Genomic DNA, 26852 nt, shown 5'->3' with positions numbered 1-26852 from the left:
AATGACTCCACTGGAAATATCCCAAATAGACTGTGTTATAAAATCCTCTGTTACCTTAATTCTGGGCTGTAGTTACTCAGAAGGTCTGCATTCACTCTTCTTGGTCTTATCTTTTTTAGTCCTACTGCTTGCTAACAGATAGTGGAGTGTTGATGCCATAATTAAAAAGTGATGGGTTCTTCTTTAAAACTCACCTCTATGCACAACACTCAGCACAGTCTAGTGACAGTATCTTACAGACATTTAACCACTTAGAAATTTGAAGTAATACCTTGTTTACCACCTCTACACATACTCTTTCTAACATATAGTATTTCATTGAATGACATGATCTTAGTTTTCTGGTTCTGGAAACATACAAAGTATGAGTCTTTACACTCTCAAAAATCATCATTAGCCTCAAAAAGAAACAAAGGCAAATAAGCATAGATCAAATAGATGATATGCTGACTTATTAATAGTTTTAAGCTATAGATAGCTAACATTTAGTTATTTTTAGAGATACAGCGCTAAGAAACATTTTACCCTATGTAGGAAAATGTTTCGGATATTTGCCTGTTTTTAAATCTTTTGGCTACATCATACTTCAACCACAAAAGGCAGTGGGAGGAATAAGTTTGAGAAAATTGGATACTAATAAGGATGGTAAAGTGAAGGGAGAAAACTCCTTTTCTTTGTCCCTTTCTCTAGGGGGGTAATTGGACTAATTCACCTGGTATTTTCATTCTTTGCAAAACACCTAAAAGCATAGTCAGAAATAGGCAAGTAGAAGACTTGGTTATCTTTTCAAACTCATCATCATCTTTTCTGTGGCACATAGTCAAATGCATTATCACTCCAGGAAGATGTGCACTAGATCTATTTGTCACAGGGTAGGTGGGGCTAGGCAAACATACTAAACAGCTGTACCTGGCAATGGGTAATGAGTTCCAAAATACAAGGAAACATATCATAAAATGTTCTCTCATAAATGAACAAAACTGTTTTAAAGCACAGTTGATGCATGAGAAGACTGAGAAAACAGGGTTTTTTGTTTTGTTTTGTCTTTTATGAGCACAAGCAAGAAAGCCACTCAGTTTTGTTACTGTATTTCTAAATAGCATATAATGATAGAATGATTATATAGTAAATCATGTTAATTACTTTCTTCCACAGCTGTTGTTTTCAATATTGGGAAATTATAATTGTTTAAAATAAGTGTGTAACTTTCTTCCACATTTTCTGTGCTAAATACAAGTAAATGAGTTTTCAACATCTCTAAAAAATGTTTTGTTTATCCTTCGTAAGAGATAAGTTAACTCTAAATTTTTAGAATTAAATAAAACGCCATAGTTTGTATTTGCTTATTAAGGTCTATTATTTTATTGCATAATGAGCACTATTTGTAGATAGCCCTGTGATATAAAAGTGTAACTTCCCTTTGAATTATTTTGTTTTGATACCTTACGTGGGTCCAGTGGTTAGCATCCTTGGCTTATATTCTACTGAAAAATATATAAAGAGAAAGTATGTTTTTGTATAACTTATTTCAAATTTGTGTAGTAAGTGAGGACATTCACTAATTTCTCCTTTTGTGACTTATTTTCAAGAGTCCTATGAACTTCCTATGAAATATCTTGTACTATATTTGCAAAATTAATCCCAAGTATGCATGGCAGAGCTATGGAATACTTGTACTATATCTGCAAAATTAATTCCAAATATGCATTGAATATCTATGAAGTACAAGCAATTCTGTTTGGGTCATAGATCTTTACACTGTGTGATTAGATATCCTTCATGCTCTCATGTAGTTTACAGTCATGTCAGTGAGAAGCAATTAATACATCCATACATGTCTCAAATATAAAGAATGTACATTGAATATATCAAAGAGAGCTAGTCCTCAATATAAGACCTGCATTGGCAAGAAGTTCATCGCTGATTATAAAGAAGATGGTAGGTTCACAACCAAGCTTTATAATTAAAGGAGAAACAAAGCAACAGGGAAATAGGATGAAGAAATGTAAGTAAATTACAATAGAATACATAAAAAAACATAGAGAAAATTAACCATATGTTTAGGAGACTCTTGCTGGTCAGAGTCAATATTGAGGGAAACTTTACAGTTTTCCTTGTTTGAATAAACAGGATATATTTTAACACTTGGCCCTTATGCTGGTAATCTGTTGCCCTGTAACAGACTACCTCAAAACTGTAGCTTAGAACCTCACACACATTCATTCCTTCACAGTTTCTGTGCGTCTGGAATCTGAGCATGGCTTAGCTGCATTCTGTTCTGCAGGGTCTTTCATAGGCTGCACTGAAGGTATCTGCTGGGGCTGTCAGCACCTCCAGAGTCCGCTGGGGATAGACTGTCTTCCAAGAGCACATGGCATTGATAGGATTCACTTTCTTTCTGCAACTTGGCCACTGGCAGTTCTCAGTTCCTTTCCACATGAGCCTTTTCAACATGGCAGCTTGCTTCATAGAAGCATGCAAGCAGAGAAAGCGATACAGAGAGTTTGCCAATAAGGGGGAAGTCACAAACTTTTGTAACATAATCACAGAAGAGACATCCCGTTAAACTGGCTGTATGTTGTTGGTTAGAAGCATGTCAGTAATTCCAGCCTATCCTCAAGGGAAATAGATCTCACTGTCATATAAATGACAGGAAGCAGAGATCATTGGGGGTCATCTCAAAAGTATGAATACCATTGCCCTTTATTGTGCTCAAGAACAGAAATTTGCATAATAGCAAATATAATTAATGGATTAAGTATCCTGTGCATTTGTGTATGTACATATACATAACACTCATATGTTTAGATATACATACATACACATATGTGTGCATATATATATACACACATTCATAAATAGAAATATATTAAACAAATTTTTCATCAAAGCTCTAGAAATAAACATTCTAGCATATATTCATTGTTCATTTCTGAGCTTTTCCTGCCTTCAGGGCCACTGAAACCAATTTCGTCCTGCTGTTCCCCAGATTCACTCCCTGCAAGGGAACCCAGATTTCTAGGCACCAAATATGTCCATGCTTCTTTCCAGTAAAATCTCTGCATCTTGTGACCTATTTCGCCTTTAAGGGTGTTTCTTTCTGAAATATTGCAATGCATAATGCATCAAAAATATTTGCCCTGTCATAGCTGGCTGATCTGATTTCCTTCAAAAGTAGCAGAAGGCTAGTCTGAACTGTTTATTTCACGAGGACTTCCTTAAGGGAGTGTGTTGGATGGAGATTTAGTGTGTGCTCCAAGGTGGATGGGGAGGTTATTTTGGCATTTGCACCATTACCAAGAGTAAGCCATGGACATTGCTCATCTGGGTGCAATTGGGATGGTTTTTTGACATCACGGCTCTACCGTTTTCCACCCTTGCGTCCTTGTAGCTTCTGCTCTCTCTCCTTGGAATAGCCTTCCTCCACTTCTCTGTTTGGTGAATGCCTCTCCACCTTTCATGATCCCACTCAGATTTTGCCTTTTGTTGGGAAGATATCCCGGACCCCTTGAGGCAGACTAGTTCATACATACTTGCCTTCTGCTTGGCCTCTGCTTTGTGCAAAATTGCATGCAGCTCACTACATTGTATTTGAAACCAGTTATACTGTCCCTAGATTTTGTTTTTTGTGGGAAGAATTCTTTTAATAAAATAAAATAAAAGTTAATAAACAAACTCACACTGACCTAGGCCCCAACTAGCTTCCCTTAAAATTCTTCTGTGGGAAGAATGCACACAACTACATACAGTCCCTTCTGGCCTCCCTTCAGCTTTACTCATTTACGTAGTCATTTCTGAGTCCTGTTGGCTCCTGAAAGTGTCTCTTTTATGCATTTCTTTATTTATTTTCTGTTTCCTTCTGTAATCTCCACCCACCTCATCCGCTGTCTGGACCAAGTGGCCCTCAGTCTCTAGCTGACCACCAAAGGACTCAGGGTCCACAGACATCTCTTTTGTTAAGTAATTTTCTTCTCTAAAACGCCCATTGTTTCTAATCTGCTGTGGAATCAAAGCCAAACTCTATGGCTTATCACTGAATATTCTTTACACTATGTTCCTAGCAACCTTCCTACCTTCAACTGAACAAAGATGGACTCACTCAGAGTCTTCTTTGATTGCCCCAATGTCTAAATATGTGGTAAATGGCTAATAAATATTTGAATTGAGAAATAATTTCTAATCTAGTTTATAATTTATAATTAGGATGTAACGTTTATTGAGCGGCAATTTTATGATAGGCAGATTTTACCCATGAGGAAACAGAAACACGTCACTCACCCAAGGCCACATGACTGGTCAGTGGCAGAGCCTGGGAAAGAAAGCAGGCAGTGACACCTAGCACAGCTCCCTTAGCAGTGTGCAGGGTCTGACCCGGGCAGACATTTTCAACTTCACTAAAAACAAGGGTAAACCAGAAGATGTAAGTGGAGGATTTGTTTTTTATAGTCATTATCACACATTTCAGAGATGATTATGTTTTTATCTCTATTCCATTGTGATTTTACCTATAATTATCTGTGTTTTCAGACGATAAGCTTCCTTCTTTTAGGGGTTATTGGTTTAGGCAGCTTTCCCAACTTCTTGAGTATGATTAGGTACGCCCACTGCACGCTGGAGTTGAGTCCAGTGTTCCTGTTACTCTGTGGGGATGACCCAGGTGCCTCCTGCTCAGTCTTGTGTGGCCTCGTTACTCTTTTCTGGGGCTGCAAAGTCAGGGAATAATCAGAGTCAAGGGCCGAGTTTTTGAAGGACTTTTTCCAGAACTTAATTAAGAAACTTTAATTAAGGTGTAAAACAGTGTGAAGGGAGAAACAAAGTCACACACAGGTCAGGCCCTGGCTTTCAGAGCAGGGGAAGCTCTAGTGTCTTCTGCTTATACTGGCCTCTTGCTGCCTTGATTCTCTGCACCTTTGCTAGTGCCCTCCCCTTTTCTTTTCTGTCTCCTCTATCAAATTATCTTATATGAGAGGAGAAATAACTTTCCCTCTACCTTTCTTTAATGAAGTTATTGCAATAAAAAATTAATAAGAAAAAAATGAATGGGAGTTTATTAACATGTACACCTTGTATCTACATGGGAGATATCCAGGGAATATGAGTAACTTGAAGAGACAGCTTTAGAATTCGGGATTGAATGTCATTCCACTAGGGAAAAGGCAGGAGAGATGTCGGGGTCTTAGGGGAGGGCAAACGGTTTTTAGGAAGCGAAGGGACACTTAGAAGAATAGACAGGAGGTATGATAGTGTGACAAAATTGGTCTAGGGGTGGTGTGGACTTCTAGTCTCCTACCCTTCAATGAGAGTCCTTCTTCTCTGGCTGATGAGATTCACACACAAGGAACTGATGGCAGTTGAGTTGCTTCTGGAAGATCTGTCTTTAGGCAGATAAAGGGAGTTTACAGAAAACCTCTTCCTAAATTTGCCACTTTTCAGGTGCCTATAGCTGAGAATAATCAATATGCCAAAGTGGTGTATTTTGGGGTGGCACACCTGAGTTCCTACACTTATATATTGCAATGGTGCATTCTCCTACCTTTTACTATCGATGAATGTTTGCTTCAGAATAATCTGGTAAACTACTCACAGTGAGTTGAAATAATAAAAATAAATGAGAGCTGCAACATATTGAGTGCCTTCTGTATAACAGGCATTCAACTATGTGATTTCCTTATATGATTTCCACTCTAAATTGCCAGTCAATGAAGTATCCCTATTTTATACTTGATAAAAAGGAGGTTAAGCAGATTCCATAAAATTATACTGTACAGTAGAAAAGTAGAAGAAATAAGATCACACCTAAGGTTTATCTTCACTCCTATGGCTAGGCCTTTTTCCTTCATTAATATGTTTTCCTTCCAAGAGTCTTTGCATTTTAATAGACAATAATTTAAGGTAAATAAATGAACTTTTCATGGGTGACTTTTAAAAATCAACCAGGCTAGAGGGTTGGAAGCATTTGAGGCACCCTCCACTCCTCACAATTTGCAGGCTCACTCTTTGGCATTGCATAATGCCAACCATGAGCTTGTTTCTTTTGAAGATAAAATTTCCCTTCAGTTTCTATAGATGAAGATTTGTGCTCTTCCTGACTCTGAATACCCACAACAAAAGCAAACTGGAAAAGAGCCTTCGGAGTCTCTTTCAGGGGCTGTTGCTAATTGTCCTCAATCCCAGAGCAAATGATAACACACGCCCATTGAGAACATGAGCAAGAGGAGCACTTGTGTACAGTTTTCAGTGCTTGCAATCCTTTAAAACTCTTGTCATCTTCACATCCTGTATAAGAGGTGAGGATACCGAGACGCTGAGGTATTACATCTAGTAGAAGTAAAACCTTGGCTTTCTGGAACCAGGGATAGTAAACCCTGTACAGTTTTCAGTGCTTGCAATCCTTTAAAACTCTTGTCATCTTCACATCCTGTATAAGAGGTGAGGATACCGAGACACTGAGGTATTACATCTAGTAGAAGTAAAACCTTGGCTTTCTGGAACCAGGGATAGTAATACTAACCATTTTGCTCTTTGGCCTCTTCCTTGTGATCCTTATGCAAATAATGTGTTGTCTCTTGAGGAAGTTAACACCTTAGTAGCCAGCATGCAGACAGTCTGATGATGCTTGACTCAAAAACAAGACTAAAACAGGACAGCATGCCCACAAGACCTCAGGCTTCTTCTATGTGGTTTCCTAAGGCAACTTGATTGGTAAGCCATTGCACAAGTGGGGGTACCCTGTGCTCTCCCAGGTGACATGGGTGGGATGAAGAGTCAGATGGTCACATTCTACCTTGCCTGGGATATCAGCAGGACACACACCTAGACCGCTGCAGGGAACACTGGAAGACAAGAGATAAGTGATGGAATAGTGAATAGTGTTACTGACAACAACCGCTTGAGGAATTGTTGGTTGAAAAACCAGCAAGATCTGAGAGGTCGAAGAGAAAATCCTAGGAAGTTTGGACTTGAGTCAGAGGACTCAGAAAGGTTTGAAAAGACTCTCCCTTACCCTTTCTCACCTGCCATTAAGAGCTTAGATTTGCTGCTCTTTCATTTTTTACCATCTTGGATGAGCCCAAGAAATTAAATGGTAGGTGAGAAGTAGTACCCATCATAAAGCATGATTTTGATTGTGAAGCTGAAGCTTCATAGTTGTGGAGCCTCCACTGCAGTCCATGAAGCCTTTTTCAGTGTTACTGCTCCCATGTGTGAAGAGGGCAGGAAGGAGGGAGAAACTTGCCCCCAAAAAAGTCCTGGAGCATAAGGATTTGTCAGTGAAATGAGTCTATGGTCTAGTAAAATGAAGAAGATTTGAACTGTTAGAAAAGATTTTTCTTCAGAATCTGCAGGCAAGAATGCTGTGGCTTTCTCTGTTCATTATTAATTGGGCACCTTCAGCTATGTTTCCATTCCAAAAAAAGGGGTGGGGGCATTACTGGGGTTTTAATAATGGTAATTGTGGCATATTTCACATTTTGAAGTTTGAATAATTCACCTGAACTTAACTGCAAAATGAAATACTGTGTTTGTGCATCGCCCTCTGGTTCTACATTAGGAAAAGAAAAGTATATGACACTTCCAAATCCTCACCCTGCTTTGGTTTTAGGAATTTCCATAATGAATCTGAATACCCAGAGGTTTCCCAAAGAATGTGAAATGCCAGAAGAATACCCAAATGCCTTGAAGGTGGTGAGGATTAATTTAATGGGAAATGATTGCCTTCAGAAAACATGGGGAGGAAAAAAATAATATGAATAGGTGTTGACATCAGACATTAGCAAATGGTTTTATATAGGCAGAGCAGTATTGTCTTAGCACTTTGTTAATAAAAATTCTCCAGACATTGTTCATATTATGTTTGTCAGGAAATGATCATATAAATAAAAATAGAAGATTGGTGTGGAAAGAATATAAATATTGAACACATTTCACACTGCATATCAATCAGTTAACAATGGGGTAGTTTCCTTGCCCTTTGTCATTATTCAATGCAAATTTATGAAATGGAAAAGACATTATAAATTTGTTATGTCATTCGATTACATATTAAAAGGTGTTTTCATTTGAGTTGCAATCCATAAATATTGCATTACTGTATCTTCTAGTCTTCTGTCAAAATACATTTTCCTCGTTAGGCAAGCAGATGCCTTGTCTGTGAAGTTAATCACCTTGGATATGGCCATGAGTTCTGTTCTTTTGTCCAGATTCAGCTCTCTTTTCCTAAACCTTTCAGACACATACTTCTAAAAAATATAATGAAATCCTTTCTTATATTGAGTGTTGTTAGCAACATGTCCAGACTTGGAAAACCTCCTCTTATTATGATTCACTTTGGATAGCAATTAGGCCACATTTTATTATATAGCATTAAGACTATTTAATTAAGGATTCCTAAAGACTAGTTTCTTTGTATTATATTATACTTAGACAAAGAACACGCCAAACCTCCAGGGAAGGCTGCTAAATTATTTCTTAATACAGAAGGCCTGTAAAGATTTGTTTCCATCAGATTTTTGGTGAAATGCACCATCTGTTCAACTAAAGAGTTTCAATTACCAGAGCAGGTAGAAATAAGACCTTCTTTGTTTTCATCAGCTTTTTGTGTCCATCTGACTGTATTTCCAACTTTCCCAAATCTATTATAAATCATCAAATTTCATGCGATAGTGATTCTCTTACATCCCACATACCAAGCTCTCTTGTATAATGGGCCTGGGCTTGAGGTAATTGACATCAATCTGGTCACTGGACAGTTGCTTTGAGTTTATCTGGTTTTATTGTTTGGCATGGGGCCACTGCCTTCCTCTCATGTGGATTTTTCTAAATTCAAGAGAAAATTTTGTTCTCTTCCTTTTTCCTTTCTTTCACCTAACTTTCTTCCCCATTTCTTTGTTTGGTCCTGTCGCTGAGCCAAACCAAACACTTACAGTGACCCAAATATTCCAGGCTCTTTTGTGCCTTTGTACACACTGTTCCCTCTTTTTGGGTGTGCTTTCCTCAAGGTTTTCCATTGGCTAATCCTCCTTTACCTTTTAGGCTTCACCCAAACAGTATCAGTTTTTTAAAATTTCTCTCTGAAGTAACTAACTCACACACTGCTGGTGGCTCCCCTCTTTATATTCTGCTCTCTGAAGGTATGCAACCTGTGCCATTGTTTATGTTGACACACTCTGTGTGCCCCTGTGGAACAGTAGTAAGTTCCTTTTGAGTAGAGACTGAGTCTTTTATCTTGTTGTTTGTACTCTACAATGTTAAGGCCCAGTAATTACTGGAAGGAAGGAAGGAAGGAAGGAAGGAAGGAAGGAAGGAAGGAAGGAAGGGAGGAAGGGAGGAAGGAAGGAAGGAAGGAAGGAAGGAAGGAAGGAAGGAAGGATAGAAGGAAGGGAGGAAGGAAGGGAGGAAGGAAGGAAGGAAGGAAGGAAGGAAAGAAGGAAGGGAAGAAGGAAGGAAAGAAGGAAGGAAGGAAGGAAGGAAGGAAGGAAGGAAGGAAAGAAGGAAGGAAGGAAGGACTGTGTTTGGATGGAAATAAAAGAGAGCTCCTTGCTCTTGGAAATGAAGTATATTAGACATGCTTACTGTCCTATCAGAACTTTACAATTTTATTGGGAAGTTTAAACATGTATGTGGAGTTATGGGAGGAAGCAATATATGCTAAGTCCAACATAGAAGGGAAAAAAGATAAATGGCTATAGAGAAATACAATAAACAGATCAAAGCCCCAGTAGACAAGGAATGGTTTTAAGAGGAGGTGACATTTGAATTCTTTCTTGAGTTTCATTTCTCTTCATTCTTTTTCCTAGTATCACCAGGAGGGCAAAAGAAACAAAAATCCCTCTGGAGAAAAAATAGTTAACTTTTTAATATTGTCAAAAGTAGCAACTCTAGAATAATCTTCCCTATTTCAAATTCTTCCACTGTTTAGTAGCTATGTGACCTTGGGCAAGTTACTTAGGCACTTCAAACAGCAGTTTTTTATTTCATCAAATGGTGATTAAAACTGAGTTATAAGAAATTAGAGAAAGAAAGAGAGAGAGAGAGAGAGAGAGAGAGAGAGAGAGAGAGAGAGAGAGAAATAATTTAGGTAACATTCTTACCATGATGGATGGTATATAGTAAGTGCTCAATACGTATTTGCTATTATTATTGCTGTCATTATTAAAGCCCTTTCCCATGAGATGTATCTATTTTTAAGTACACTTGTTTATTGTGCCTTACTACATAAAGCAAACCTGGTTGCGGAAGTAACTATGCAACAAAATCCTTTTAATGTATTTATTAGATTGAACCATATAAAACTCATTTTATAGACGAAAAATGGTTAAATATCAGCAGTTTCATACGGTTCAAATTAATATATATGTATTTACACATTTAGAATCTTAGTTCTTGTCAATAAAGCAGAAAGTCTTGAAATGGAAAAATTATACATGAGAAAGTTTATATTCTCATGATCCACTAATTTCAAGCAATACTCAAAATGAAACTATAGTTTGGCAAAGAGATTTGTGAGGTTCACTGGATACAACATTAAATATTGAATAGGTAAGGCTTCAAATGTGGTAAGACCTTCATACCCAGATCTTATTTTCTAGTCTGGATCACAAACATGGTAAATGAACTGAGTCTCATGTTTTCTTGGTTTTCACAATTGTCCAAACCAGAGATTTAAGCCCAGTGTAGAGAACATAGTTCAAATAAAAGTTATGTGGCACCCATAATATGCCACAGAGACAGCACACCTGTCGAGATGCAAAAATTGGAATGGTCTCATGAGCTATATAGATTAGGTTCAATATGTTGCAGGAATACATTTGGATATGGGGATTTTCAGTGATATTTGAACTGATTCTTTAATAAGGATTTGAAGAGCTTCACTAGGGGTAGTGGGAAATTGCATTCTAGAAGGGAATATAATAAGAAGTAGGTTCAGAGGCTGGAAAGCAAAGAGTATACTGCAAGCATAATTCCACATAGCCATGAATGACTGTGCATATGGAATATGAGGAGGAAAAGGGGGAAATAAGGCCATGGGAAGAAGGAAATATTGCAGATGCCTTGGTTCATGTTCACTCATTGCCCTGTAGGCAGCAAGGATGAGTCTTAGTAAGGTTTTCAACTAAATTCTTGAAACAGTAAGAATGATTGTTTGAAGAAGATTGACCTAATGCAGGTGGGGACCGTGAAGTAACTAACTAGGTAGGAGAACTAGGTAGACCACTTATAGAGAAGTTTAAGAAAAGGAAATGGAGCCTGGTCTAGGTAGGGACAGGACATGGGTCAAGAAAAGAGGAGGGCATCGAAGGGGAGGAATTGGGAACCCTTGGGAAGTGGTAGGAAGGAGGAGACAGTTGAAAAGAGGCTGCAACCTTTCATTCCAGGTGACGGGTGATGATGATGAGTATCAGTCAGGAAAAGAGACATGACAGTCTACTTGCAGCACAGAGGGACTTAACCCACATAAGCACATACCTGCAAAACAAATGCACATTTCAAAGAGCAGAAGTTGGGGGGCCTCTACGAGCGGCCAAGGTCAAGTTGGGCTTGTGGTCCAGCGTTGGGAGGTTGCTGCTGCTGCCCAAGGTGGAGAAAGACTGTGAGCTGCTGCCAGTGGTGCGGCAGCTGTGCGGCCATGAGAAAGGTGACAGGGAGTACAGAGTCCCACCACCTGGGGCAAACTCACAGGGTCTGCACCAGTGTTGGCAGGGGAGAAAAAGCATATGCCTCCTTTTAGCTTCCAGAATATCATGAGTGTACCTCATTCACAAAACCTGAAAGCTGGCAGTAGAGTCTGAGAAGATGCAGTTCCCAGGATTCGTGCTTAACCAGCAGGGAAAGCATAAGAGAGGCTGGCAAGACTGCCTGGGTCCCAGTGGAGAAGACAAGATAGGGTAGAGTGTCTAGGGAGGATATGCTAACTGGCACATGTGCATTAGGTTATGGTGAACCATTGACTTGAGCATGTCTGATGGGCTATTGAAAAGCCAGATGTAGGCTTGGAGATTTAGATTTGGAAATCTGAAGCAAAATAGGTATAGATGAGCTTGGAGAGAAAGACAGACACAGAGAGAGCTAGCCGAGAGAGGGAGAATGACACCCTGGCCAGGAGATGTGGCCATTTTTGGTGATGGAAGAGGGAGATGTCCGTAGGAAGCAGAGAAGTGTTCAAATAGGAAGGGAGGGCATGTAGTCAGGAAAGCAACAGAGAGGGAAACTTGGAGAAGGAAGAGGTGGCCAATGTAGGTAAATGGCTTAACCCAAAAGACTTTGAAAAGGTTATTGAATGTGGTGATTTCAGGTCTACTGATGATAAGAAACCACTCTAGTCATAGTGGTTAGAACAAAAGTCAGATTAAAGGTAGTTGTTGAGATGGATTTGGTGGGGGAAATGTGAAAGCAGAACATATAAACTACTGGCGGTAGGGGGTAGAGAGACAAGAGGGATGGATAAATTGCAAAAGGAGAGTGGAGAGAAAAGAAGTTTCCACTAGGATAAAGTTTATGTTAACTTATTTGACATTTGATGAAAACAGAAACTCATGGAAAGAACAAAAAAGCTGCCAAAACGGCAGGTTGAGAGCAAAGGTCCAGAAGATGTGGGGAAGAACAGAATCCAGGGTTCCAGTAGTAGCCATGAAGAGAGGGTTCAGAAGCCTCCACGTCTGTCAGTATTCTAATTGGCATTGCCATTGAGATGATCATGAACATAATGAATTCCCCTAGAGAGTATGATGTCCAAGCAAGGACACCAGCAACGTTTTTCATAGAGTGATAATCAGCCACTCCATCTATATAGAAAATCTGGAAATAAGCACCACCAAAAACCCTACCAGTCAATGTGGATGCAAATTTCCTCTTCGGTATTGATGTGCTCCCTGCCTCAGTAGCTATCCTCATTAACTGTTGCGTGATAATGACAACTTCTGTTGCAGGCTGTGGTTGCAGGCCACACTCAAACATAAAAAGAATGTTGACATTTGATTTATACAACTTTACTAATCAATTTCTTGGCTGGAGAAAAACTGCAATATCATTTTAGAGCCCCTATTATAGCCTAACAAGAGAGAGATAATTAAGTCCTAAGGGACCCATGTTGTAGCCGGGTATTGCAGAAGGGGCCCTTTCCTCCTTCTTCCCAAGCTGGGAGAAATCTCTGCACTTCACAATTAAGCCTGCTTCTCTTCTTTGTCTGGGGGAGGCAAGATCCTCGGAAGAAAGGCAGATGTGCTGCTTATTACTTGGTTTTTGACGTTCGTTTAGTGTAGGTTTTTAGTCTTTGTCAAAATGACAATAAACGCATGGATTGACAGGAAGCAGAGGGCTGCAGAGTTTCTTTTGTCTATATGCAGGGAGCAGGAAAAGGACTTTTGACCATAGATTGAACATTTCAAGGCAGCACAGCTTTAATTTTTTGTTTTTCAACGTTTATTTATTTTTGGGACAGAGAGAGACAGAGCATGAATGGGGGAGGGACAGAGAGAGAGGGAGACACAGAATCGGAAACAGGCTCCAGGCTCTGAGCTATCAGCCCAGAGCCCGACGCGGGGCTCGAACTCATGGACCGCGAGATCGTGACCTGGCTGAAGTCGGACGCTTAACCGACTGCGCCACCCAGGCGCCCCCAAGGCAGCACAGCTTTAAGATACAAAGTAGTTAACACTGTGTATATCTATGCATGGTGTCATGGTATTTTCCAGTAGTTTAAGCAACATAGTACACAGTTAATCCTTGAAGAACAGGGGTTTGAACTGCATGGGTCCACTCACAGATGGGTTAATTTCCATACAGTACTGTAACTTTCTTCCTTGTGATTTTCTTAATAACATTCTTTTCTCTAGCTTACTTTAAGAATACAGTACAGAACACATACAACATACAAAATATGTGTTAATTGACTTTTTGTTGTTATTGGTAAGGCTTGTGGTCAACAGCAGGCTATTAGTAGTTAAATTATGCAGGATCAAAAGCTGTATGTGTATTCTCCACTACATTGGAGGGTCGGTGCCCCTAGATGTGTTGCTCAAAGGTGAACTGTATTACCGCTCATCAATTATATTTCAAAAATCTTATCATTTGGCAGATTTTGAGTATCTTTGCTTAGTTTACTTTTTTTCTTTTATAATAAATCTGAAAATTGTGCTTCTTTCTCTGGTGATTTTACTTATCAAAGTAAATTTATTTTTTGAAGTTAGTGTCATTATATAGGTTCTCTGCCCTTTCCTCCCAACTAACCTTGCTTTCATTTTGTAGCATTGAAAATTCAAGGACAAATGGACAGTATTTTAGCCCAAAGTCATTGTATTTTTCAACATCCATTTTATTGTGCAGGAATGTGTGATAATAGTGCTATATAAAAACTTGTATTCCATGATAAGAAACATTTGAAAACAATTGACTTTTATTTAATGTCAAGCTCGTAGTTGGGGAATTTTGCAGTTATTGGTATAAGTTTTATTAGAGCAGTTTTTTTTTTCTTAACAAAAGATATTCTGATGTGGTTATTCTTTATTTTCTCATAGACATCAAGGGCCAAGAAGGGCATACTCTAAATACTGGGGAAAACCTAAACATCCTAAATTGTTGGGAAAAATACACATGTACAGGGAACATAAGGAGACAAATGCTCAAATTATGAATATGTGCCCATTGGGGGAGCATTACCTAGAGGTCCTGGTTGACATTATGTGAAGGGCAGTTATTAAGCTCCTATGAATCAATGAACATAACTTTTTTTTTTTAATTTTTTTTCAACGTTTTATTTTATTTTTGGGACAGAGAGAGACAGAGCATGAACGGGGTAGGGGCAGAGAGAGAGGGAGACACAGAATCGGAAGCAGGCTCCAGGCTCTGAGCCATCAGCCCAGAGCCTGACGCGGGGCTCGAACTCATGGACCGCGAGATGGTGACCTGGCTGAAGTCGGACGCTTAACCGACTGTGCCACCCAGGCGCCCCTCAATGAACATAACTTTAAACGTATGTAATTCAGTTGGAAGAGCCTTAACTGATTTGTATTAACAATGATTTAAAATGCTTTGCATTTTTTAAAATTCATTTATTTATTTATTTTGAGAGAGTGTGTGCACACACGAGCTAGGGAGGGGCAGAAAGAGAGAGAGAGAGAGAGAGAGAGAGAGAGAGAGAGAGAGAATTCCAAGCAGACTCCATGCTGTCAACACAGAGCCCAATATGAGACTCAATCTCATGAAACATGGGATCGTGACCTGAGCCAAAATCAGAAGTTGGACGCTTAACTGACTGAGCCACCCACATGCTCCTAAAATGCTTTGCATTTGATTAAAATGCCAACACTTGTACAAAACTAAAATGGAATACCCTTATTTTCAGTAGACATATAGACTAGTATGCATGCACTGAAGTATATTTCTCATTAAGAGAACTCACAATACGCAATTTAAAAATTGCAAACAAAAGCAGTAGTTACATTTGAAAATCCCTTCTCCATCAAGCCAAATCCTGCTCCTTTGCCAAAGTGTAGCATGGATCAGTACCTCAAGAGAGGTAGCCTCTTATATCTCTAAACCTCCCTAGCATTTTCTTCTGGCACTGATGCTGCTGTAGGGTAATTGTTGGCCTGCCTATCTCTCACACTTGGCAGTTTTTCTTTATTTGAGTTTCTAGTAATAGCACAAAGCACACAGTAAGCATGACTATCAAATAAAGGAACAGATAAATGAATGAATGAATGAGTGATTGAATAAATGAATGAGTATTCATATCACAAGTGTTATTTTTAAGTTTTCTGCATTTGGAATTAAAATTAGATTCATCTAAATATACTTTTCCCTTTAGTTTTCAACATTGTATATACCCCAAATGAAGTAACTCCACAGTTTAGGGAAGTTCCGCCTACCCAGGATCAACTGGTACTCCACTACGTGATTTGGTAACAGAAGAAGACATGGGATACACACTGGAGCCTTTAACAAGCTAACAAATTAGTTGTAAAACTAAGAAACCTGGACATGAAATTGTTTTAATGATATTTAACAGTGCCAGCTAGTATATGAGTAAGTGTTTTGGGGAGGACATGAGAGTAAGACATAGATTCTCATAGGTTAATGTGAAAGGACATGCTTGTAAAAGGTACAGATTCCTGGCTTCCACTCCCAGAGATTCTGATTTACTAGGTCTCAGTTGGACCTGGTAATCTGAACCGCTAATGAGAACCTTTGGTGATTTTCTGCAGAGTGTTCCAGCAAAAATATTTTTCAGTGGACTAAGGAGAGACTTCTATGGGCTAGAGTTGTCAGGGAAAAAGGAGGTGAGACTTAGACTGGAGCCTGAAAGATGCTTGGATAGGCAAGGAGGGGAAGGAGGGAATCCTTTTCTTATGGTAATTGACAGAAATGTCTCTATCCAAATAAGAGATGATTATGATGATGGACAAAATGCATTTTTGTGATATCCCACAATTTACTCTGGGAAATAATATGGATGGCATATTACTCTGATGCTTCCTTTTTTCTTTTTTTAAAATCTAACATAGAAGCAGACTTTAAATTGACTTCTTTTCCCCAGTTTTCACTTTTACTGGTTAAATCTTGACACATTTCTACACTTCAGAGTTTCTAAGGATCAAGCATGCCTGTTACTGCCATATCGTGGATGGTGATGATATTTTAAACAAGGACTATTGGATGAGCAGTAGTAAAACATTAGATATCTCCCTCCACTGACACCACTGAGAAAGTATGTCTTTCATTTTCATTGCCAGTAAAATTTGGAAGGTTACAAAAGTTTTGTGGCAGTGCAGGCTGTTTTTCCATGTTGACAGATATTTACTATAAAATAAGCTGCATCAAAAACATGACTATCCACTGTCACAGTGAAGCTTAATAGTGTGTTCTTCAAAGCAAGGCAGACTTTGAAGGTGTTTGTTTGAAGATTCTTCGATCAGAGGGAACACGTTTGTGAACAGTTCAGAAGGCTCAGAGAGACTAATTGCATAGGCTGGCAATCAATTTGGCATGAATGAAAGAAGGGTGACAATCAATATCTAGCTGGGAAGTGAGAGAAGTTTCAGCAGTGACAGCTCAGTTGCCCAGCAGAGGGAGATAAGTAATACCCAATAAGAAAGGGCCAAGAAGACCAGTGCTTCTTGCCTTTCTTGTATTTGGACACTGAGTCACCTAGAAACAACTTTGTGTAGTTACACAGGCAGAGTAGACAGTCACTGAGACGTAGTTCCATATATGTCTTCAGTTCTGAAAATACAAGTATGGAAGCCATTATGTTAGCACCAATAACTGGTTTTCTTCTCCTTGCTGGGTTCTCACAAAACTAAATTTATCACCAGCCCTAGCAGTTATTTGGTCCATGTGACTAGTTCTGGCCAATAGCCTTCAAACTGAAGTGAAGTTCTGGAATGAGGCAATAAAAATCCCTATAACATTCTCCAGTTTCTCTTTTCCCAGCAATGATGAAAGTTTCATGCTGAGAAGGTTAGAGAAGCCAGAATACTTAAGTTATTCCACTGACAGGGATCTAACCAGGACACTTCTTGCAATAAAAAGGGTGCTATTACTAATTATACCGGTATAATACACATCGACTGGACTGTCCTGGGAAACCAGGACATAGAACCTCTCTACTCCAGGAGAATAGTTGACTGCTAAGGTGATCAGACCTTGGATCAATAAGAAATTTAGTTATTTTTTAGTCAATGAGCTATTGGGATTGTTTGTTATTACAGCATAACCTACTGTATCATGACCAATACAGTAAGTTATTCTTCAAACCAGTTGTTGTCTGAAACTTGGAGAGTAGTGCTATATCTCTCTATGCTTTTTGGAAAAAGGCAATAAAGGTGGGTGCCTCCATAAAGTATTAGCTTGATTGGCTGATACTCCCAAGGAGCCTGTTCTTTGCCTTTCTAATACCACTGCTGAAGGATCTCTATTTCAAAGGGCCTTGACTTCTGAAAGAACTATCTTTGTAAACCACAATGAAAACAAGTGCCAATTTATATAGCATTTTACATTTTGTTTCATTGAATCCTCCTAACATCTCTCTGAGGTAAGTAGAGCTGGCATGAAATATCCATTTTGCAAATAAGGAAACTGAGGCTTAGAAAATGTGATTTTTCTGGGGCGCCTGGGTGACTCATTCAGTTGAGCATCCAACTCTTGATTTCAACTCAGTTCATGATCCCAAGGTTGTGGGATTGAGCCCCATGTCAGACCCCATACTGAGCACAGTGCCTGCTTAGGATTCTTTCTCTCTTTCTCTCTCCCTCTGCCTCTCTCTCCCACTTCCTCTCTCTTTCTCCCTCTCTCTCTCTCTCTCTCTCTCTCTCTCTCTCTGTCTCTCAGAAAGAAGGAAAGAAAGAAAGAAAGAAAGAAAGAAAGAAAGAAAGAAAGAAAGAAAGAAAAGAAAGAGAAAGGGAAAGTTATTTGTCCTAAGTTATATTGCTGATAAGAATATCTACCCCCACACCCATTTTTGCCACTTTAGGGAGTGCCAGGGACTGAGATATACTGACTATATTGTGGCCACAGGAGTTGAGGTTGGGAGAGGATTTGATAACACCACTTCTCTGGATGTGCTATGCTTTTGCCCTATCTACTTGCTGAAGAGAAACCACTCTGAAATATTGTGGATCAAACGCCACAAGAACTATGTGATTTAAATAGCAGGCCCAGTGAAAATGCCCTATGGACATTCATGAGGATTCAGAAGCCAGTTTTATGGATTCATAATGCACTTCTTTGCCAAAATTATACTTTTATTTTTCCAGAAAATTTAATGCTATAGTTCGATCCCAAATAGGGCCAACTGGATTTTCCTGATCTTCTCCTACATACCCAAAAAAAAAAAAAAAAGTCACAGATTAGCACCTTTTACTTACTGTGCCTTGTACATTATTAAAATCTGGTGTCACTGTTGATTTAACCTCCCTAAGCTTTAATGACTTAACACTTGTCAAGGTCTCCCCCCCAATAAAAAGCCTTTAAGATATGGAAAATGAGAATCAAATTCAAGATGAGTTTGCCAATGAGAATCAAGTCCAATCATTTCATTCAAGTATTTGATTTGTCTGGGTCATATCCCAAACAGGTCTGAACTGTGAGAGAACAGAGTATCATATGTTTGATATATTCTTTGGGGTTATAACTATCTGCTGAGGAGCCAATTACAACTATGGAGAAATGCATAACTTGTCTGAAGCATAGTGAACCTCATCTTGAGTTACACCATTATATTGCTATATTTAAAGTTTCAAAAGTTTAATAATGAATATTAAGAAAGAAATCTTGATTGTCCAGTTCACATTTTATTATTCCTTGACTAAGACAAAATTAGAAAATTCTCATTTTAAGAAATGGAAAAATGATGTTCCAAGTTGATACATGAGTTTTCTAGAACAGAATAGCCTCTAATTAAAATTCAGTAATTTTTCTTATGATATATTCAAGTATTTTTTATTATTCATATCAACATAGCTAAAAAGAATAAATAGTGAAGGCCAACAATAAATTGAACTGTCTGCTATCTTCAAAGTTCCCCTAACATTTGAATGCTGAACTATAAAGATCTATCCCTCAAGTAATACATTTATATTAAAAGTACTTATCTTGGCAATTCAAAGTGCTTTCTGAGCTGTATCAGACTCAAAGAACATTCCTGCTTTGGATTACTCGAGAAAATTTTAAAAAGAACTAAATCTGGGTTTGTTTATGAAACTTCATTATACAAGGATAGCTTTAGAAGTTTACTAACTTCTTGATCTCATGAGACTGGACATGGGTGGTTATATTGACTATTATTTTGTATTAATAAGACATCATCATAATAATAATTGTTGCATTAATCAAAACCTCCACTCAATTAAGGGGAGTAACCCATTTTACAGAACTCTCAAGGATTCTTGGTATATAGTACAAACCCTACCTTCAAAGTGTTAACCAGCGTTAACCATAGTGAAAGCTGGTGTGCTACACTTCTTTCTGGCACTCACACCCATGGGAGTCTCTCTCTTTTTCTCTCTGGATGAGTATGAACTCTACAGTCACATGAATCCATAAATGCAACTTTGTTTTGCCACCAGTGAGCAAAAACACTTGAGATTTGCCTGTTAACATTCAGGGGATTGCCTTCAACTCCATGTGGAAAATGGGGCTTCTCCCCTGAATGGCATCTCTGCTTTCCTGCCTTCTCCATGTCTGCCTCTCCCCATTCAGCAAGCTCCCGGTGCAGGATCAGCACAAGCCTGCCTAGGAGAAAATTTATGGTGCTTTCTGCTCACATACAGATGGCCCTGAAGAGAATATGATGCAGTAATTCAAATTGGACCAGCACCTTTCGATCTGTTTATGAATGGTGTTGCATCCCCACGAGTGAATTAGAGCACTGTGGTTTCTGGGCAACAGTATTATTCTTGCAAAATTTGTGCTGAATTAAAAATATATATCATCTAGGAAAGAAAGAAGAGATTCTGGCCCTCCGACATTTATCCAGAGTGAGCTTCAGTTTCTGTGAAGTTTTCAGTTATTTTCGCTGTAGATTTACTGTTCCTAACTATAGCAGTGGGGATCAGCAGAGACTAGGTTAAGAACATTAAAGTCACAGTGGACCTGGGGATTGTCCGTGCCTACATGCTTAGATATGCTAGCTTCTAAGTGAGGAAACTCTCATTTTCTGAGGAAACAAGTTGGTTCAGTTGGGCAGAACCCTGTACTAAACCAGCAAAATTTCCACATGAATGGTTTCCTCTTGGAATTGAAAATTAGTAGGCTTTTCTTTCCACTCCTAAACTTGAAGAAAGCTTTGTACTGCAATTAAAATGGGGAGGTAAAATGGCTTGTTGATCAAAGCAATGGAAGTGGAGTGAGAAAAAGAAATTGAAAGCAAGTGATATGGGAGGTCATGCAAAATATGTTTTTCATTTAGATAATTCTATCCTCTCTGCCCCAGAAGCAGAACACTGGACTGTCTGTGCAGAGGTTAGTCAGCCAGGAGTCCGATGGTGTTAAAGGATGTCCAGGCTGGGGACTGAATCTAGAACCCTGGCCTCATTAAGGTACAGTTCTAGCCATCTAAGCTAATTAGCTTAGCTTAGTTTAGCCTAATACTGACAGTAGACTGCACATTCAGTGTTACAGAAAGAGCAGGGAGTTATTTCTGAGAGATAGCTAGTTTGTTTTACTAATGACCAGGAGCTGGACATTTTAGCCCCAAATGTCAGCGTAAGACTTACCCTCCAGTCTTGCTGGCTCCTCTCATTTGTCTACTTCTCTCTGACCACTCAGATTTACATATTGGTCTGTTTGCAAATCAAAAGGAGCCAAGGGATGGATGAGTGAAGAAACACTTAGATTCATTCATTTATTTAAAAAGAATTTATGGACTACCTATCCCGTAACAGTAGCTATGCTGAGTTGCTAGAGATAAAGTAAGCAACAAGGCAGAGCCACTGACCTCAAGAAACTCGGAGTTTGTTAATAAGGCAGAAGTGAATGGATTATGACCTTGCAACCTCTCACATAAGAGACAGTGAGAGAATATTGAGTAATTTCATTGTTTATTTCATTATTAATGTGTTATGTGATTAATCTGCAAGCACTCATTAAAATATTTCTTGAAATATGACTCAGTTCAGCTTTCAGTTGAAAGAGCCCCATCAGTTATCAGTTTGAGTTGGGGAGAGTGGCTTCTTGTTCTGCATTTATTTTGTTCTATTTCTGTCAAAAACTAACCTGTGTTAAACTGAATATCTGATCAGAGGAGTCACAAAAGAACATTTCAGTCTAATGTTCTGCTCAGTATCTAGCGCTTCATGAGGCAAAAACTCCTACATTTATACCTATGGTATCTGAAATACACTGTTGACAAATGAATTTAGTTTTTTTGTCTGATGTGTGTAGAACTTTACTTTTTAAAAATAGTTCTCTTAATATACATTAAAGCTTAAAACATGTCAACAAATGCAGTTAAGGTCTATGTATTTTTCATTGACTGCCACTTGACCAGTATTTAGGAGAAGAAAGAACTTAGTCACAGATTAGACCCCCCCCCCAAAAAAAAATAAGAAAAAAGAGCTAAAAGACAATGATTAAGGATGATGCTAAGCCAATCAACAGTTTGTAAAAATAGAAAAAAATAGAAAGAAAAATAGAAAGATATAGAAAAATAGAAAGAAAAGAAAAGAAAAAAAAGAAAATCTCTGCCCACATCTGGCCTGGGAAAAGAAACTGGCTTATTTTTAGCCACATTTGGAAAAACAGATAGTGGAAGTATTTTATGTAAAGGCTGGTAATGCACACCCTCACGCATCAGCTATCAAAATAATAGGATAAAGTAAAATACCATTGGACCTCAAATGACAATGAATGGTGCTTCACAGTCTTTGATTTTCAGGAAAATGAAGAGAGATGTTTGCTAAATGAGAATTAAAAGAATGAAGATGTCATCAGGGAATAAATAATCGTATCTTCTCATCAGGTTCAAACTATTTTCTCTATGACCAGATTCATAAAGGTTATGAAAAGATGAGACAAGTTAATTTTTTACCAAAGGTTGGGATGGGTCCCTGCAACTCTGTTCCAAGATATGGCTTGGAAATGTAATTGGTTTCAATTAATCATGAAGTAGTGCCAGAAAATGATGTTCACAGTGTTACTGTGGGTCTTGGCTGCTTGAGAATCTAACAACTTCCTGCCTGCCTCTTTCTCTTTTCTTTTCTTTTTTCTCAACATAAAGCCAAGAAAAATGGGGGAAGGTGAATAGATGTTTTTCTTTTTGATCTAGCAACTTCTGTATGGAACTTTTAATTATACAGAAGAGATAATTCAGCAAGATATGCACTGACAGAGGTATGTATCAACTTATTAAAAGAAGACAAGATTTAATTTTAACTGAATCTAACAAACTTGGGACACATTTTAAACCAAATATTTATAAATGAATGAAATACGGGTTGAAATAAGAAAGACCTGCAGCCTCTGTACTGAGGTAGAGAAAATAGACTGATATTTAGGATGCTGGGGGCCAGTCCCTGATCTATCATACACAAGCTGCCTGATCTTGAGCAACTCCTCACCATTATCATTACTTTTTTTGTTTATGATAGATTTGACAAACATCATGGAAAATCTGCCATTTGAGAGATAATTTGTTTTTTTCATACAGTGAGATAGAATATTAGAAATTGGCTCTGATCACTTAATATTTCAGAATCTGTGCTTTCTTCACCCCTATTTTTTTTCTTTTTTCTTTTTTTTTTTTGGTAAATAAATTCAGTTTGTCTCTTCTAAAAGATCGTGAGCACTCTCAGAGCTTAAGGAATGGTGTTTTTGCCTTTTTGGGCTCAACACCCAATAGATGTTCACCATGGTAACTCTTGATTAGAAGTTAAGACTCTTCTTCATTTAAAATCATTTCCTGTATGTAAATAAGATCTAGTGGAAAGTAGCCGCTCTTTGATATTCAGGCAAAATGGCTTCATCCTAACCTACCCAGTTAGCTGTGATCCTGTCAGTTAGCCTTTAACCTTTCTGTGTCTCTGCTTCTCATCCACCACATAGATGTAGTGATCTTTTAAAAGTACATTGTAATGATTAGTAGATGAGAGTTCTTCAACAAGTTGAAAGTACTGTTTAATTTTATTGGTGTCATTAATAACGTAAGACTTGTGAAAATACAGGGAGCCAGACTTTGCTCTCCTGTTTGGATGCACAAAGAGATGGCTTAGATAAATATAGTCACAAATCATTCTTTGAGCGCTCATAATCAATGTCCACTGTCTTCTAAAATTTTGAGTGGATCTTCATGGCATACCCTGTGGAGGCAGAATTTCTCCAATTATAACCTAGACTTGAACTGGCCCAGTTCATCTGAAGTTTCCTCACTCTGCCACTAAGTAGTTTTATGCCATATTAGAAAGTTTGGCATTTGGAACTGTACTCCTTTGTTTACTGTAATGGTCTTGCCACTTCATGAATTCAGTCGCCTTCTGGAGCCCTTAATTTGTCTTGCCAGAAGCTTTTAGTGAGAGAAAGAAGCTGGATGAGCCTGCTTTCCCTCAGGTCTTTTAAACTAGTATCATACTGAGTCACTGAAATACAGTCTTCAGGATGGGACTGATAGAAACAGCCAACTCAGGTTCTGGGCAAGAGAGCACTCACTGTGTTCAGAGCATCCTGCTCAGGTGTCTTCCCCTAAGAGTATGGTCCATGTATCCTCACAGATGGGCCCCAGAGACAAGGTCATCCAAACACAGTTTGAATATACATGATCAATGCCTGGCACAGAGTAACTACTTAATACTTTTTAAAAATGCATTAACAAAGGATTCATATAGCAACTGTCTACTGAGTACCCACTTTATCTGTAGTTGGGGGGCGACACATAAGAAATCTATGACATGGTTTTATACCAAATATTGTAATTAATTTCAGAAGAAAGAACATGCATATAATTTGAGCATTAAAGTGGGGAGTTTTTAAATGATAGAATGAGTGATGTAAAGCATAAGGCTGTAAAAATTCAAGGAAATGTGGAGGGAGGCCATGAAGATGTTTCTTTGGTAGTGAAATTGAAGTAGATTTTGAAAGATGGATGGAAATGAGAAGATGCAGGGTTTGCCATTTCAAGGAGTAACAACATGAGACAGTATCTCAAAGTGGAAATGGAAATGTGTTGTTGTTTTTTTTTTTACTGTTTACTTTTGGGCAATGGGGAATGGGTATTGGAAGTAGGAATGTAAGACAATATAGGATTATAACATACAATATATGTTACATTAGAACCCATAGAAATACTAATTAATGTGCACTAGGCTGTATGTGTAGATGTTTATTATTTGAAAGAATAAAAAATCTGAAGTAATTTAAGTTCCATCAGTAGAGGAATGGTTAAATAATGTATGGTGCATTCACATCATGAAATACCAGAAAGTACCTGAAAGAATAGATCTTTGTGTGCTGACACAGACCACCCTGGAAAGATGTAACAGTGTGTTAACAGCGAAGATGCATTCATGTAATATTCGTCACCAACTTTGAAAATTGATTTAAGAAAATCAAAGTGGTATTTCAGGAAGATTAATGTGGTGACATTGTGTCAAATGAAAGGGGAGTGATTGAAAGTGAAGAGGGATAGTGGGAGATGTTTGCATGAGTACAAATGCAGGAAGCCAATGATAGGGACCTGAATGGTAAAGACAAAGAGAACTCAGAGACATTCCTAATTTTAAAGGACTTCATGACAGATTTCCTAATGGAGGGTATGAAGGAGAGAGAAGAGAAAAGAGATTTCCAGGTATAAGCTTATACTGGAACTATACTGAAGAAATATTTCTACTAACTGGAATAGCCCCATGTTAATCAAACCATCTCTAAAGAAATTCTTTATTTTGTCTGTTTGTTTCTCAGGATGGAAGAAACAGTGCGAAATCTATTGCAGAGTCAAGGGCCTCCAGAGCAGAAAAAAGAAGAAACTGTTAATATAATGGTCTATCAGGTACACCACGTTTCTCACTCTTGGCTGGGCACCAGTTGGCTTGTTTTTCTTGTATTTCTCTAACTCTGTGCTCCCTGACCCAGAGATAAATAAACAAATGTGGTCCAGACCCAGGTGCTGGGGACCGTACAGTCACCTCTGCTTAAGGAATCACATACATGTTTATTTAATTCCTTCATATCTTGGACTCTGTGAAACAAATTGTAGATTGGGTCATAGGAAGCTGCAAAAAGTAAGTTTATAGTGAAACAGAGAAACCTATAAAAGTATCATAGTACTTGGGGTACGAGGGTGGCCCAGTCAATTTAAGCATCTGACTCTTGATTTAGGCTCAGGTCATAATTTCACAGTTTGTGAGGTTAAGCCACGCATCAGTCTGCATGCTGACAGTGCACAGCCTGCTTGGGATTTCACTGTCTCTACCTTTACCCCATCTGTGTGTTCTCTCTCTCTCTCTCTCTCTCTCTCTCTCTCTCTCTCTCTCTCTCAATAATTAAATAAAAAGTACCTTAGTGTATACTCCATGGTCAGGGTGATAACAGAGGTATCTGTAGCATTCTCTGGGAATATGGAGGGGAGTGACTCATCCTGTCTGGGAAGTTAAGTGCCATACCTCCAAGAAGGTATGACACTTGGTATATTTCAGAGGTATGACACTTAGGGACCTGAGAGAGAGAGAACAGGAGGAAGGATGTTGCCAACAGCAGGGTAGCCTAGAGAAAGGTACAGTAGTGTGAATTTGCATGGCAGGCTCAAGAAGAATAAGAAGTTCAAAGTAAGTAAATAATGGCCTGATGAGATAAAAATCTTGATGGTGAGACTGGGGGTACTCAGAAGAGCTGTATGAGGTCATGCTTGTATGTTGTGCTCATGGGTGTGGCCTTGCACCTTGGGCACTGTAGAGTCAGAAGAGGTCCAATTTGGTAAGTGGTAGACAAAGTGGCCAGTCACTGTCTTCTGATCATCCTCATTCCATGGTTCTGTAACACAGCAAAGCAGCCAGCATGGTAAGAAGGGCTTCCGATCTGAGCACGACCCAAGTTGGCCACACAGATGAGATGGCTCTGGCAAGGTGGGAAAGGGAAATACACAGAAAGAGCACAGGCACCTGACATAGAGAAATTAAAGACTTTTACTGGAAATCACTTAAAATCACAAATAGAGACCTGCTATCCATTGTACAACTAAGCATAGGGAGCCCCAACAGCCAAATAAGGCAAGGAAATGGGCAGAAACTTGGGGTAAGCAATGGGCAACCCTAGATTTTTTTCTGACTAAAAAGCAAGAGTGTCTGGGGAGGCACGCATGGAAACCTGTCTGGTAAAGATCATGTCACATGATTTTCCCTCAGTGTATGGATTCAGGAGTCTACAACCCAACT

General features: G+C 38.7%; 1 protein-coding gene across 8 annotated transcripts in view; it reads left to right on the top strand.

Moving 5' to 3' along the window:
- The window catches only part of NCKAP5 (NCK associated protein 5), a 974188-nt gene that overhangs the window by 631712 nt on the left and 315624 nt on the right, over positions 1–26852 (top strand). For all 8 annotated transcript variants that reach the window (XM_045034779.1, XM_045034780.1, XM_045034778.1 and 5 more), the window contains one exon: positions 25384–25471. In XM_045034779.1, the coding sequence (XP_044890714.1) occupies positions 25384–25471 (88 nt within the window). The remainder of the gene's footprint in view (positions 1–25383; positions 25472–26852) is intronic.

Source organism: Felis catus, chromosome C1, assembly GCF_018350175.1.
Source record: "Felis catus isolate Fca126 chromosome C1, F.catus_Fca126_mat1.0, whole genome shotgun sequence".
In the NCBI taxonomy this organism is placed as follows: Eukaryota; Metazoa; Chordata; class Mammalia; order Carnivora; family Felidae; genus Felis; species Felis catus.
Note: the sequence above shows the minus strand (reverse complement) of the source record. Positions and strands in the feature narration are given on the sequence as shown.